The sequence below is a fragment of the Mesoplodon bidens genome (genome assembly GCF_964165515.1).
Source record: "Mesoplodon bidens genome assembly, chromosome: 3".
In the NCBI taxonomy this organism is placed as follows: domain Eukaryota; kingdom Metazoa; phylum Chordata; class Mammalia; order Artiodactyla; family Ziphiidae; genus Mesoplodon; species Mesoplodon bidens.
In genome coordinates this window covers 114,660,316-114,675,985 of record NC_138178.1, presented here as the reverse complement: position 1 = coordinate 114,675,985, position 15,670 = coordinate 114,660,316, and the positions used below count along the sequence as shown (strand labels likewise).

The 15,670-nt window shown below is 40.1% G+C and overlaps 1 protein-coding gene across 1 annotated transcript in view; it reads left to right on the top strand.

Moving 5' to 3' along the window:
• The window catches only part of SNX6 (sorting nexin 6), a 56,771-nt gene that overhangs the window by 13,870 nt on the left and 27,231 nt on the right, over nucleotides 1-15,670 (top strand). Inside the window, 3 exon segments of the mRNA XM_081228819.1 lie at nucleotides 1,193-1,316; nucleotides 10,155-10,250; nucleotides 12,555-12,660. Of these exon segments, the coding sequence (XP_081084945.1) occupies nucleotides 1,193-1,316; nucleotides 10,155-10,250; nucleotides 12,555-12,660 (326 nt within the window).

Below are 15,670 nucleotides of genomic sequence, written 5' to 3'. Positions count from 1 at the left end.
GTATTTTGAGAGTTATACAAGGAAACAACTTTCCTTGCATTATCATCACCTTCATCACTCTTTTTCTGGTCATTTCTCCCCTTTGTGCATTTCCTTTTCTCTTCTTGCACTGAATTTCAGTTTTTAAGCATATTTTCACAGTGCTACTAGACTCCTTCAGATGCTAAACTCTTGACAAGATAAATTAACATAGTAGGTCTTCTTTGTTAAAGTGTAAGTGACAGATATTTTAAGAATTCTGTCCATCCATACTGAGTGCAAGCAGTAGTCTGATAGCAGACAGATATATAATTCTATAGTTTATAAGACTGGAAGCTGGAAATTAGCAGAGCACTTTAATATTGAAAGAATCAGTGGTTTTCCTGTGGCCCTGATCATGATTCTTTTGTGGTCTGGTTAGGGGTTGGATAACAGAGAACCTTGGGTTTATTCTCCTGCTACTTCCATCCTCTGCATCCTTCTTTTTTGTCTTCACTGAATGACTACCCTCACAGAGATCAAACTTCTCCCAACATTGGTCCTGCTGGTTTGCTGGTATGTAAAACTTATCCTCCTTGCACGTAGTTGAAGCAAGAATATTGGGCCTTTTCCTTGAGTGTTTTTTCGAAACTGACATGTATTACTATATGATTGCTGTGATTCACTGGTGATAGTAAAATATTTTAAACACAGTTCTTCAATTGTAATGGCAAAAATTAGTCTCTCCATGGTGTGTTTCTTTCTTGTGTGCTTGGGTCATTAGATAAAAATAGTTATTAATGTTGAAAATATGATTACTGAGGTTTGGTTTCTGATTTTTTTTGTATGAAGGTATTTAAAAGCAGTAATTATCTAGAAATTGAATTATTAAAGTTGTACAGTATAATTTGTAGTATACTTTCTCTGAAGCTAAAAACAAAAACCCCTATAGTTACCTTTAACATCAACCTGCATAGGAAGAAAGGTTCATAAAACCTAAAAATATTAACATTTAAATGTAATAAACACTATTAACTAGCATGAAGTCTTTTCAGAGCTGGGTTTTATATATTGAATATTTCATTAACAGCTCAACTAAAAGCTTTGTTTACATGGATTATATCTTTGTATCTCTAATTTTGCATTTAGAATAATTCAAAGAGTATTTGCTGAAAAAACTGTTGCACATGTTTTTCTGCAGTATTTTACCTTTAATTTTGTGTATTGTTTCTAGTGAGTATTTGGCAATATTCAAGAAGACCGTTGCGATGCATGAAGTGTTCCTGTGTCGTGTGGCAGCACATCCTATTTTGAGAAAAGATTTAAATTTCCATGTCTTCCTGGAATATAATCAAGATGTGAGTATTGATCAAAGTAGTGATCAAGGTTTATTTTTAAAGCATCATTGGAAAGAGTAGGGAGTTGTTAGAAAAGGCTTAAGGCCTTATAAAAACATTTTATAAAATGTTCTTATTTTTCAAGCAGTTTAAAATGACTCTTTTTCATGGGACCTCTCTCGTCAATATATTCTCCAATGACATTCATGATTCTGCCCAAGGTCTCAGGGCCAACAGGAAATTTGACTGGTGCACCAGAATCCAGGACTTCTGGCCTCTAACCAAGCCTTCTGTACCATCCATGGCAGTGGTCCTTGCTGTGCTCTCACGCAAATGCCGGGCCACCTCCAAAACCAGCCTGGTCTCCCTGCCTTGCACTTCCAGGGCGTTTAGGATGGGTAGCAGTCCCTCCTCAAATTGGACATCCACTGCTACACCAATGACCATAACAATGTGCCCAGTGGCGGCGCCTGCCTTTGGCAAGGGAGATGTTTAAGCGGCATTGTCTCTGGCAGGCTGGAGCGGCTCCCAGTAAGAGCTAGGCTTAGGGTAGTGACGCTGAAGGGCTGAGTCCCTGAAAGGCCCCAGAGGCCGGGGCAGTGGCCACACGACCCACAAGACCCAACATGGCGGAGCCTGGGGCGGGGCTGGAATTAAGAGCATTTGACTTTAACACCTCACTTCCCAGTCAAGTGAGAAAAATCCCTGCTGGGTTCCTCATCTCAGAAAAGTCTTTTTTTTTTTTTGAAATATAAATTTATTTATTTATTTTTGGCTGCGTTGGGTCTTTGTTGCTGCGTGTAGGCTTTCTCTAGTTGCAGCGAGCAGGGGCTACTCTTCATTGTGGTGCACAGGCTTCTCATTGCAGTGGCCTCTCTTGTTGCAGAGCACGGGCTCCAGTAGTTGTGACGCGCAGGCTCAGTAGTTGTGGCATGTGGACTCAGTAGTTGTGGCACATGGGCTTAGTTGCTCCGTAGCATGTGGGATCCTCCCGGAGCAGGGCTCGAACCCGTGTCCCCTGCATTGGCAGGTGGATTCTTAACCACTGTGCCACCAGGGAAGCCCAGAAAAGAGTCTTTTACCATCATTTTTTTGTTTGTTTGTTTGTTTGTTTTTGCGGTACGTGGGCCTCTCACTGTTGTGGCCTCTTTGTTGTGGAGCACAGGCTCCAGATGCGCAGGCTCAGCGGCCATGGCTCACGGGCCCAGCCGCTCCACGGCATGTGGGATCTTCCCGGACCGGGGCACGAACCCGTGTCCCCTGCATTGGCAGGCAGACTCTCAACCACTGCGCCACCAGGGAGGCCCCCTAAAAGAGTCTTTTAGATTCAACACAAAATGTGATGCGATCGTCTGGAGCAGAATGCCATCCCTAAGTCCCTCACATCTCTAGGTGGAGCTGAGATGCTGGGCAAATTCACGACTCTCACTGATGTGTTAAGGGCTTAGATCTTGATCAGTCATCTTAAGTTATTAGTTGCAGAACAGTGTTTTTATGCTGTTGCATTATATAAATCTGATTTCTTTATTCTGGTGTGTAAATATTATTTGTTGGTATAAATAATTGGTTATATCAATTTGCTGGTTTTACTCATCTGTAAATCCCGAGTCTCTAGAAAAGTAATATGTACATAAAACTTACTTGATGCAAAAAAAAAAAAATGATTCCTTTTCAGTGATAATGCACTGTTTCAGTAGAACTTGAGTGGATTAATTTTTTAGATGATGGTATATTATGTTATTACTGGGATACTGATTTTCATCCTGAATTGTGAACTTCTTAAGAAATAGGGTTATTGGGCTTCCCTGGTTGCACAGTGATTAAGAATCTGCCTGCCAACGCAGAGGACATGGGTTCGAGCCCTGGTCCGGGAATATCCCACATGCCACGGAGCAACTAAGCCCGTGAGCCGCAACTACTGAGCCTGCGCTCCAGAGCCCACGAGCCACAACTCCTGAAGCCCGCGTGCCACAGCTACTGAAGCCCACGTGCCACAACTACTGAAGCCCATGCGCCTAGAGTCCATGCTCCTCAACAAGAGAAGCCACTGTAATGAGAAGCCCGCACACTGAAACAAAGAGTAGCCCCCGCTCACTGCAAGTAGAGAAAGCCCGCATGGAGCCAAAAATAAATAAATAAATAATTTTTAAAAAGAGAAAAGAAAAAGAAATAGGGTTATTAGGGCTTCCCTGGTGGCTCAGTGGTTGAGAATCCTCCTGCCAGTGCAGGGGACATGGGTTCGAGCCCTGGTCTTGGAAGATCATACATGCTGTGGAGCAACTAAGCCTGTGCTCTAGAGCCCGCGCTCTAGAGGCCGCGAGCCACAACTACTGAGCCCGCGTGCCACAACTACTGAAGCCTGCGCACCTAGAGCCCATGCTCCACAAGAGAGGCCACCGCCATGAGAAGCCCTCACACCACAACGAAGAGTAGCCCCCACTCACTACAACTAGAGAAAGCCTGCGCACAGCAACGAAGACCCAACACAGTCAAAAATAAATAAATGGGGCTTCCCTGGTGGCGCAGTGGTTGAGAGTCCACCTGCTGATGCAGGGGACGTGGATTCGTGCCCCGGTCTGGGAAGATCCCACATGCCATGGAGTGGCTGGGCCCATGAGCCATGGCCGCTGAGCCTGTGCATCTGGAGCCTGTGCTCCGCAACGGGAGAGGCCACAGCAGTGAGAGGCCCACGTACTGCAAAAAAAAAAAACAACAAAACTAAATAAATGAAATAAAAATTTTTTTAAATTATTTAAAAAAAAGAAGTAGGGTTATTAAATTTATTAATGTTCTTAAATTTGAGTTTGGAGGCTTCTGAAGCCTTATGGAGAATTCCAGAGAACTGCTTGAGGTAAAGAATTCAATGCTACTTTTGGGTTAATCATTGACTCTTGATCTGTTTAACCTGCCTTCTTCAGTGCTGATTATTCCTACTTTTCCTCCCTCCCTCCCTGCCTGAAAACTGTTATAATGCAAAAAGAGATTTGAGGTGGTTGAACTTTGAAAGTTTCTTCATTTGTGGTGCTGGAAGAACTCTTTTCAGTGGATGGGTGATACAGATCTTGGGATCTATATTTGACTGACAATATTAACTCATAATTTTAGTAGAAAACAAATGTAAACATAGTGGTTTGTTTGCTTACAAGTCAACATCAAGATCAAAGAATTTTGTGTATACAAATTTTCCCTCTTCGTTTGGTTTTAGTAGCCGTGACAATAAAATGTCCTAAGTCTAGCAGTAGAGAAAACTTATAAAAGGGTATGAAAGTATAATTCAAAATGTAGCACTTTAGCATGGGTACTCTCACAAGCATAAGTGTAGTATGTGGTACTGGCCTGTGGTCACTTAATAACTAGAAATTGTAAAGAATGCTGGCTATATTGTGAATTATAAGAGCCTAAAAATGATTCATGAATAGGGTTGCTAACAAACACATGATAGAATGCTGTCATCACTTTTTTACCTTTATGAGTTTGTTTATGCTGGCCTTTATTATGGCCTGGGCTAAAACGTTAACAATAATTTGGTAGAGCAACATAGGTGTAAAGTGAGGCATGGTGGTACCAGCAGAAGGCCACCTTAGTACTCAGGCTCCAAGTACTCTATCCTATTGCCACAGCCCTTAGTACTATCTGAAATTATATGTATGTATGTATGTATGTATGTATTTATTTATTTATTTGGCTGTGTTCGGTCTTCATTGCAGTGTGCATGCTTTTCTCTAGTTGTGGAGAATAGGAGCTACTCTTCGTTGCAGCGCGTCGGCCTCTCATTGCAGTGGCTTCTCTTGTTGCGGAGCACGGGCTCTAGGCGTGTGGGCTTCAGTTGTTGTGGCTCACAGACTTTAGAGCGCAGGCTCAGTAGTTGTGGCTTGCGGGCTCTAGAGCACAGACTCAGTAGTTGAGGTGCACGAGCTTAGTTGCTCCGTGGCATGTGGGATCTTCCCAGACCAGGGCTCAAACCCATGTCCCCTGCATCGGCAGGCGAGTCTTAACCACTGCACCACCAGGGAAGTCCCTATATCTGTATTTTAAAAATTTGTTTATATATCCATTATCTATCTCCCCCTACTAAAAAGTAAGCTCTCTGGGAGTAAGACTTGAATTTTTCACCATTGTATCCTCACTATTTTAGAATTGTGCCTGACCGTTAAGATGTAAAATTAATATTTGTTAAAATAATAAGTGAAAGATTATTAAGTGTTTAGTTCAGCTTTATAAAGAGCTTTCATAAATCCTAGGATTTCATATTTTTTTCCCACCAAGGTAGATTTATTTTTTTCCTTACAAATGTTCTTTTAATATATTTGTTGTTGTTTTTGTTTGTTTGTTTATGATTGCACCAGGTCTTAGTTGTGGCACGTGGGCTCTTTTTAGTTGTGGCATGTGGACTCTTAGTTGCGGCATGCATGCGGGATCTAGTTCCCTGACCAGGGATGGAACCTGGGCCCCCTGCATTGGGAGCGCGGAGTCTTAACCTCTAGACCACCAGGGAAGTCCCTCTTCCTTACAAATTAATATGTGCTTAATAGAGATGATGATGATGATGCATTTTAGTAACCCTTTTAATATCAGCAAATGGTTGTTTTGGAGAAAGTATAGAAAGATGGACTGGAAAGTGTTTTGCAAATATTTTTTAATTAATTAATAACAAGTATGTTAACAGGTTGTAGAAGATCATAGGCCCAAAATTAAAAGGTTTTTCTCAACCTTGTCTCTAATGCTGTTTCTCAGATCTTTACTCTGTTCAGTGGTGCTGGAAAAGAAATCTGTCTGTGCTATTCTACTATCTGAGCTTCAGAGGGTCATGGGACTGATGAGCTGTTGAAATAGAGTGAAAGTGCCTTGAAGTCTGAAAAAGCTGTGGGTCATCTGGAAGGCCTAGAAACTCTTGTTGCAGTATTTAGTCCTATGAGAAATGGTCACTGCTGTAAGGAATGATTGCCTGTAGTATTGCTTTCCTTATGTAGCTCTGCCCCTTCTGTTTCCAGTACCTACAGCTTTAGTCTGCTTAGCAGTAGCTTAAATATTTAACCTATTCAACACCCTAATCTTCATTCATTTCTTCCTGCCACATCAGTGACCACACCCAGCATCTTGTCTCACCTCTGAGTTCTTTTTTTTTTTTTAATAAATTTATTTGTTTATTTTTGGCTGCATTGGGTCTTCCTTGCTGCACACAAGCTTTCTCTAGTTGCAGCGAGCTGGGGCTACTCTTCGTTGCAGTGCATGGGCTTCTCATTGCAGTGGCTTCTCTTGTTGTGGAGCACGGGCTCTAGGCACGTGGGCTTAGTAGTTGTGGCTCGCGGCCTCTAGAGCACAGGCTCAGTAGTTGTGGCACTCGGGCTTATATGCTCCGCGGCATGTGGGATCTTCCCGGACCAGGGCTCGAACCTGTGTCCCCTGCATTGGCAGGCGGATTCTTAACCACTGCGCCACCAGGGAAGCCCCACCTCTGAGTTCTTAAACCCCAATATTATAGACTCCAAACATAGCCTTCTGTCCTGACAGCTCCCTTTTCCCCTGTTCGCCTTATAGTAGTTCTTTGACTCACTGCTGCATCTAGACCCTTGACCTCTCCGTACACTTTGACGCTGTCAATAGTCCTTTTGTCTTTCTCTTCTCACCTAGAGTTCCTGCTCTGTTCCTTATAACAAGGTTATGACTTTAGACAGGTCTCTCCCATTTTCCATTAAAGCTGATTTCAGTAATTCTTCTTGATCAGATAGTGGCCTTGTTCACGGGGGTGGGGGGGGCGGGGGGGACACCAGTCAGAAATCAAATCCCTGAGCCTCCTGCATCCCCTCAGCCTTCAACCACCTTGGTGGCCACACTCATTTAATAGCTTCTTTTCTTTTTTCTTTTTTACTTTCTCCTTTCCAGTCTCGATTCCTTTTTTTCCTTTGCTTGCCTAACTGCCCTGACTAGAACCCCCAGTACAGTATTAAATGGAAGTGACAAGAGCAGACATCCTTGTTTTGTCCCTGATCTTAGGGAGAAAGTACTCACTGTTTCACTGTCAGGTATGATGTTAATGGTGGGTTTTTTCATAGATGCCATTTGTCAGCGTAAAGAAGTTCTTTTCTATTCCTAGTTTTTTGAGTGGTTCTATAATGAAAAAGTACATCTATTGAGGTGGTCATGCAGTTTTTCTCCTTTATTCTATTAATGTGGTGAAATACATCATGCTTTTCCATGTTGACTAAGATATCTTTATAGCTATGCTGGCTCCCATGTACTTGTGGATCTATGGGAATCTCTCTTGATGTGTTTTCGTCTTAACTCTAAAGCTACTTCCCAGTCTCTTTCATGGGCTTTATCCTCCATATATCCATTCATTTAAATCTGATTCTTCCAAGCTTCCTCACTGAGTTCTCTAGAAGTCTAAAAGTTCCTCTAGACTTCTAATTTTGTAAATTCTAAGTCATATCATCTACTCCTGTGGCTCCATCTACTCTAATATGCTCTTAAGTTAGAAATCGATGGGAACTCCCTGGTGGTCCAGTGGTTAGGACCCTGCGCCTCCACTGCAGGGGGCACGGGTTTGATCCCTGGTTGGGGAACTAAGATCCCGCAAGCTGTGTGGTACAGCGAAAGGAAGGAAGGAAGGAAGGAAGGAAGGAAGGAAGGAAGGGAGGGAGGAAGGAAGGAATCTGTATCACCCCGAGTCCCCTTGGCATTTTACCCTCAGCTGCACTCTTCTTTACGTTCATGCCTCCTTTTGTATTCTTTGTATATCTCAAAAAAGGTATCACTACCTCCCAGTCCCTTACACTGTGAAAATTACTCAGGATTCCTACTGCCTACTCAGGAGTCACCAAGTTCTCTGTTTTATTTTACTATATTAGGAATGTATCTGCATCCTTCCATCACTAGACCTAAAGATTAGTCCTGACCTAAAGATTAGTCCTGACTTTCATAATCTTTGCCTGGGTTTTCGAAGCAGTCCCTGACTGGTCATTCGACCTCCAGTCTTCTCTTTCTCAACCCCTCAGTCTGTATTAAGTTCTTTGGGGGCTCCCCTGATGCCCCATGGATACCTTTAACACTCTCCTCCTCACACTGTATGTAATTATATGTTTACTTCTCTCTGTCCTCCTCTGCACCATAAGTTACTTTAAGAATAGGGACCATCTCTTAATCATCTTAACATTCCTAACACCCAGCAACAGTGCATGGTTACAGTATACATGCATTATGGTTTGTTAAAGGAGTGAATTAATCAGTAAAAAAAAAGAAAAAAGAAAAAAAACCTAGAGTGCTTTGGGAGGCCTAAGATAGAGCAGTGAATTCTAACTGGGAATTTGAAAGGGTTACATGAAGAGATGCCTTTTAATTTGAATGTTAAAGTCTGAATAGAATTTTTGGTGGGGGAATTCCCTGGTGGTCCAGTGATTAGGACTCTCCGAGCCTCCAATGCCAGGGGCTCAGGTTCGATCCTGGTCAGGGAACTAAGATCCCACAAGCTGTGCAGCATGGCCAAAAATTTTTTTGAAAAAAGAATTTTTGGTGAAAGAGGTATCATTTCAGATGCAGAGGAACCTAAAAGCTCAGAGCTTCTTTTGAGAACAGTTTGGAACATAAGGCTCTCTAGGGGTAGAGTGGTAGGTGGAAAGGTAAGTTGAACCAGATTTTTCAAAGTATTGAGTACCGTGCTAAGGAGATTGGCCTTCATTCTCTGAACATTATGAAACTTTGTAAACTTACTAAGTTTCCAAAGTGTGATGTTGGAAAGTTATCACAAGCAGCAGAATGGATTGGATGGAGGAGATGAGGGATGTTAACTAGTAGTCCAATGTAGTAGTCTAGGCAAGAGATAATGAGGACTTCTACAGGACAGTGGGAGTGGAAAGGGACAAATTTCAGAAATTTGCTGGTAGAATTTGAGCTGTGAGAGAAAGAAAGAAATTGTAGATTACTTCAAGATTTTTAATGAAAGGTACGGGGCTTTAGGGAACATACGAGAATCTGAGACTGGTTGGATAGGGCGGGGGTGGTGGTGGTGCATGAATAGGGAACCAGGAAGAGGGAAAACTTGGAGATTAGACTATAATGAGTACATTAGATTTTTCTAATGTGGGGTTAGCAGAATCCCTGTGTAAGGATATGGTGTAGGCAATTGGAAATAGGATCTAAGGTTCAGGAAAGAGCTTAGGGGTAGTGAGAGAGATTTATGAGTCACTTATGTAAAGGTGGGCATTGAAGCCATGCAGTAGATAAGGAAATTAGATGGGATGTTCCTTCATGGGGTCCCTGATGCAGCAAGCAGTAAAGTCAAAGAGCTAGCTGCTTCTCACTTTTGCCTTTAGATATACCATTCTTGCCAGGCAGAGTCATCTTTTGTGTCCTTTGTATCTTGAGTTGCTGACCCCAAAACAGGTGAGGAGATGATATTTGGATGGGTTTGGAGTGAAGAATTTGCAAAATGTATTTTCAGAGCTTTTACAGAATCATATGATGGCATATTGTACTCCAGTAAATTTTGCATGTTCAAAGGAACTCCTTCCTGAGTTAATATTTAGTTGACTTTAGTTGACTTTGTATGATATAGTAGTGTTTGACAAAGTATGATGAGAGAGTTACTTACAACAAAATTATCAAATATACTTATAAAATTTGGGAAAGCTAGGCCTTATTGTAGATCAGCTGAACCTGAATCTTTGGGAGTGAGGCCAGATTCCTCTTTAATGTTCCCGAATTTGAAAATCACTGATATACATGATGAAATTGCCACTTTATTAAGTTTAAAAACTGGGGTCCTTTTGAGATTACCATTTTGATATCAGAGAATAAAGGAGGCATTAACTTCTCATTTGTAATCTTAAAAAAAATGCTAACTTAAATTACCCTTTCTTTCAGTTGAGTGTGCGAGGAAAAAATAAAAAAGAGAAACTTGAAGATTTCTTTAAAAACATGGTTAAATCAGCAGATGGAGTAATTGTTTCTGGAGTAAAGGTAAGACTTTAATTAACAGAGGTGTTGGTTTGAGAATTTACTTCTTCTAAGAGGGAGATAGATTGAGATTTCAGATGTGCGGACGATTTTATTAGAGTAAAAGAGAAGTTTGGATAGTAGACTTCTTAGGCCTGGGAAACTGGGCCCCTCGCCCTGGGTTCCTCAAGAGCTCCCTTCTCTAAGGGGTGATAGGTCTGCAGGTCCAAGTGGATTTGCCCACCCAGAGCCCATGCCCCTTTCCTCCAAACCAGACCATTCTCCAGGTATCTAGAATCCCATATTTCCTTGCCCAAATCCCAAACCTTCTTCCAGGTCCTGCACGGGCTTCTTCCTTGAGTTCATCTGCCCGTGGGTAGACTGGGCTCCTGGTGGCTGTCCTCCACAGGTGGTCAAGGAGTAGAGGGAAGGCACAGGGTGGTCAGTGTTCAGGGTGGAATGAACGTCCAGCCACGTGCACATGAGGTCCCTCTGGGTGCCTTACAGAGTCACAGGGTGGGGCACAGAGGGTCTGCCTCCATTTGTACACTTATCCAATTGGCCTTACAAATGTTAGGGACAGACCTGGGTTCAGATTTGGAGTTAGAAGAGCTCAGTTGAGGTTTTGGTTTTGTCTCATAGTAGCTACATGTCCTTGGAAAAAGTCACTTTCTTTCTCTGAATCTCAGTTTTCCCATTTTCAAAATTTGGTTAGTAATGCCACCTAGCTCACAGGATTGTTAGAAAGATTGAATGAGATGATATGTGTGAATATACTTACAAAGTTAATTATTTACCAAGGTAACGCCTAAATTTTTCTTAATGATTTCTGAAAATGGTACAAAAATGGATTTTTCTGAAAACTCTAACCATTAAAATGTAAGAGAAAAATGTTTATATTACATTATTAAGTAAATACTAATAAGAGATAAATAATGCTTTATCATCATTGCCTGTTTTTATAAATACATCTATAGTAAAACTTGGGTGTAAAGTACTATTTGATTTATACTTTAATTTTGTAGAGACAGATCATTTGATATGTTGACAGTGCATGTGCTGTGGCTACTTTCTAATAAAGACTCAGCATGGGAATTCCCTGGCGGTCCAGTGGTTAGGACTTTCCCTGGATCCCAAAACCGCACGTTGTGGCCAGAAAAAAAGAGCTTACTTCCATTTTGATACTTCTGCATTAATGTTGAACTTTTTTCTTTTTTTTTTTTTTCCTTATTTATTTATTTAGGCTGTGCTGGGTCTTAGTTGCAGCACACAGGATCTTCACTGTGGCATGTGGGATCTTTAGTTGCAGCATGCAGACTTCTTAGTTGCGGCATGTATGTGGGATCTAGATCCCTGACCAGGGATCAAACCCCGGCCCCAAGTCTTACCCGCTGTACCACCAGGGAAGTCCCTGAATTGTTTTCTTAACATTAAGTATAAACCACTATATTGATTATGATTTTGATTATTTTGTTGAAGTAATAGCTGACATTTTTTGAACATTTACAGTGTGGTGTTTGGTAGCCTACATTTCATTAATCTTCACTACAGCTCTGCAAGTTAGTTTATCTCCATTTTTACATTTAAGAAAACTGGTACACATGAATTAGCAGATTTTAAATGACATTTTATCAGTACTAGCTTTTGCTTCTGTGTACAGTTGATGTCGGTCTCAAATTACATCATTTCAGCTGGTGCTTTTTCAATAAACAATTGCTGTTTTAGAAGGGAGGAAAGTACTGTTAATAGTTTTTATTTTTTAAGTATTTCTAGTTTTGTTCCAGAAAAGATTGAAAACAGTGTTTAATATGAAAATTGCTCCCAGATAGCTAGTTTGGCCAGGTTCCCCAAAGCAGTCAGAGAGGGCCCTAATGACTAAGGGATTCAGGAACAGCATTCAGGAACGGCCCATAGAATGCATAACAGACCAAGAGAAACAGATTTTCACTTGTCTGTCAGGCTTTTTTCCCTTTTTTCTCAAAAGCAAATGATCACTCCCACTGGCAGAAGTATATCTGTTGGGGAACAGGATTGTAGAGGCGGAGCACAAGTAGGAACACACTTGAGTACAACACGTGAGCCTCAACCATAATGGGGAGCTCTAAGCCTTCAGCTGCAAAACTGTAGAAGATTTCTTACTTGATAGATAGAATCACATGTTTTTAAAGTCTGAACTTGTTGATGAAATCAATATAATGTCTGATTACTAGAGGATAGCTATGCTGTTTTACTTATGATCTTTTATGATTATAAGAATAACAAAGTGATTTATGTGTTAGACTAAAGCAAATAAGTGAAAAAAACTCTTATTTTCTTTTGATCCCATAGGATGTAGATGATTTCTTTGAGCATGAACGAACATTTCTTTTAGAATATCATAACCGAGTTAAGGATGCATCTGCTAAATCTGATAGAATGACAAGATCCCACAAAAGTAAGGTTTTTCTCTGTGGCTAAAGTTTACATTGTTTAATGGAATATTTATAAAGTTATTATGTTATTTACAGTTTGTAAATGTCTTGATATAGGGCAGTGGTTCTCAAACTGTGGTCTATGAAGCTTTGATCCTAAGGCCCTTTTAAGCAAGTCTGTGAGGTCAAAACTACTTTCATAATAAAACTATGATGCTTTTTGTCTTTTTCACCATGTTGACATTTACACCAATGTTGCAAACACTGTGGTGGATAAACTGCTGGTGCTTTAGCACAAATCAAGGCAGTGGCACCAAACTGTACTAATAGTCATTGTATTCTTTCCCACAGGGCATTTGCAATTTAAAATTTTGTTTAGGAATGTCCTTGATGGTATAGCACAGGGGAACTATTATATTCAATATTCTGTAATAACCTATAGGGTAAAAGAATCTGAAAAAGAATGGGTACATGTATATGTGTAACTAATCACTTTGCTGTACACTTGCAACTAACACAATATTGTAAATCAACTATACTCCAGTATAAAATAAAAATTAAATTTAAATTTAAAAAAAAAGAATGTCCTTGATGAAGCAGTGAAACTTATTACTTGTGGAAAGTCTCCTCCCTTGAGTATACTTTTTTTAATATTCTGAGTGATGAAATGGGAGGTATGCATAAAGCACTTTGCATATAGTTGTATGATGGTTCTCTCTAGAAAAGCATTTTAGTGAATGAGTTGCAACTGAACTAGCTGCTTTTTTTCATAAAATACCATTTTTACTTGAAAGAACAACTGACAGACATTATTGATTATTGAAACTTGAGTATTTGGTAGACATTTTATTAAAAATTAATTAAATGGGCCTGACACTTCATGGAAAACAGCTGACAGTGTTTGTTGACAATGATAAAGGTTAGGCTTTCCAGCAATAATTAGCATTTTGGAAAACTTGTGTCAGTCACCATGAGCTTGCTTTTCAGTAATTAAAGACTTAATCTGAGGAGATTGATGATAATATTAGTGTGATATTTTTGATATTATATACTGAAGTGTGTCAACATTTGGAAGATCTGTGTGATTCATTGAACTAGTATCTTCTTAATGATCAAAATTATGTATGTAAAAGATCTATTTAAAGTACAAGATAGATTAAAATGGGGTTTTTTAACAGCTTTATTGAGATATAATTGATATCAATAAGCTGCAATGTTCAAAGTGTACAGTTGGATAAGTTTTGACATATGTATGATATCACTACAGTCAACATAATGAACATATCCATCACCACCAAAAATCTCCTTGTGGCCCTTTGTAATCGCTCCCTCCTGCGCCTGTCCCCAGGCCGCCGCTGATCTGCTTTCTAGAGTTGTATATGAATGGAATCATACAGTATGTACTGTTTATGGTCTGGCTTTGAAATTCAACAGAATTATTTTGAGATTCATCCATGTTGTATGTATCAATAGTTCATTCTTTTTATTGCTGAGTAGTATTCCATTGTATGGATCTACCACAGTTGTTTATCCATTCAGCTGTTGGTGGACATTTGGGTTGTTGCTGGCTTTTGGCCATTTGAAATAAAGCTGACATAAACCATCTGTATGTAAGTCTTTGTATGGACATATGCTTTTATTTCTCTTGGGTAATACCTAGAAGTAGAATGGCTGGGTCAAGTGTAAGTGTATAATTAATTTTAAAAAAAAAACTGCCAAACTTTTTTCCAAAATGATTGTACCATTTTACATTCCTACCAGCTGTGCACGAGAGTTCCAGTTGCTTCACACCCTTGCCAATAAAGATAATCAGTCTTTTTTTTTTTTTTTTTTTTTTAAATTTATTTATTTATTTATGGCTGTGTTGGGTCTTTGTTTCTGTGCGAAGGCTTTCTCTAGTTGTGGCAAGCGGGGGCCACTCTTCATTGCGGTGCACGGGCCTCTCACTATTGCGGCCTCTCTTGTTGCGGAGCACAGGCTCCAGACGCGCAGGCTCAGTAATTGTGGCTCACGGGCCTAGTTGCTTCGCGGCATGTGGGATCTTCCCAGACCAGGGCTCGAACCCGTGTCCCCTGCATTGGCAGGCAGATTCTCAACCACTGCGCCACCAGGGAAGCCCGATAATCAGTCTTTTAAATTTTATCCATTCTGCTAGGCCAGTGTGGTTTTAATTTGCATTTCCCAATGATTGATGATATTGAACATCTTTTCTTATATAAGTCCTCCAACTTTATTCTTCTTTATCAAAGTCATTTTGGCCCCTCTGGTTTCTTTACATTTTCATATGGATTTTAGAATCAGTTTGTCACTTTCTACAAAAATGTCTGCTGGGATTTTGATTGGGATTGTATAGAATCTGTAGATCAATTTGGGGAGGATTGACATCTTAACACTATTGGTTCTTCTGATACATGAACATGGTATATCTCTCCATTTAATTAGGTCTTCTCTCAGCAATGTTTTATAGTTTCCTTTGTACAGATCTTATACATCTTTAGTTAGATCCCTAATTATTTTTTGATGCTATTGTAAATGTCGTGTTTTTTACATTTCAGTCTCCAGTTGTTTTTTACCAATATATAGAGATACATTGTATTTTCAGTGTTGAGCTAATATCTTGCCACCTTACTAGATCAACTCAATTATTAGCTGTATTAACTATTTTGTAGATTCCTTAGGATTTTCTACATAGACGATCATCTGCTAATAAAAACAGTTACACTTCTTCCTTTCCAATTTGAATGCTGTTTATTTCTTTTCCTTGCCCCATTGTACTATAGCTATACCCTCCAGTACAGTGTTGATGGAAGTGGTGAAGGCAAGCAACTTGGCCTTGTTTCTTATGGGGAAAGTATCAGTCTTAAGCCGTTAATTATGATGATAGGTGTAGATTTTTCCTAGATGCCTTTTAAGTCAGGAATGAATGTTGGATTTTGTCAAATGCTCTTTTTGCAACAATTGAGATAACCATATGGTTTTTCTTTTTTAATCTATTAATATGGTTAATGATGTTGATTGATTTTCAAATATTAA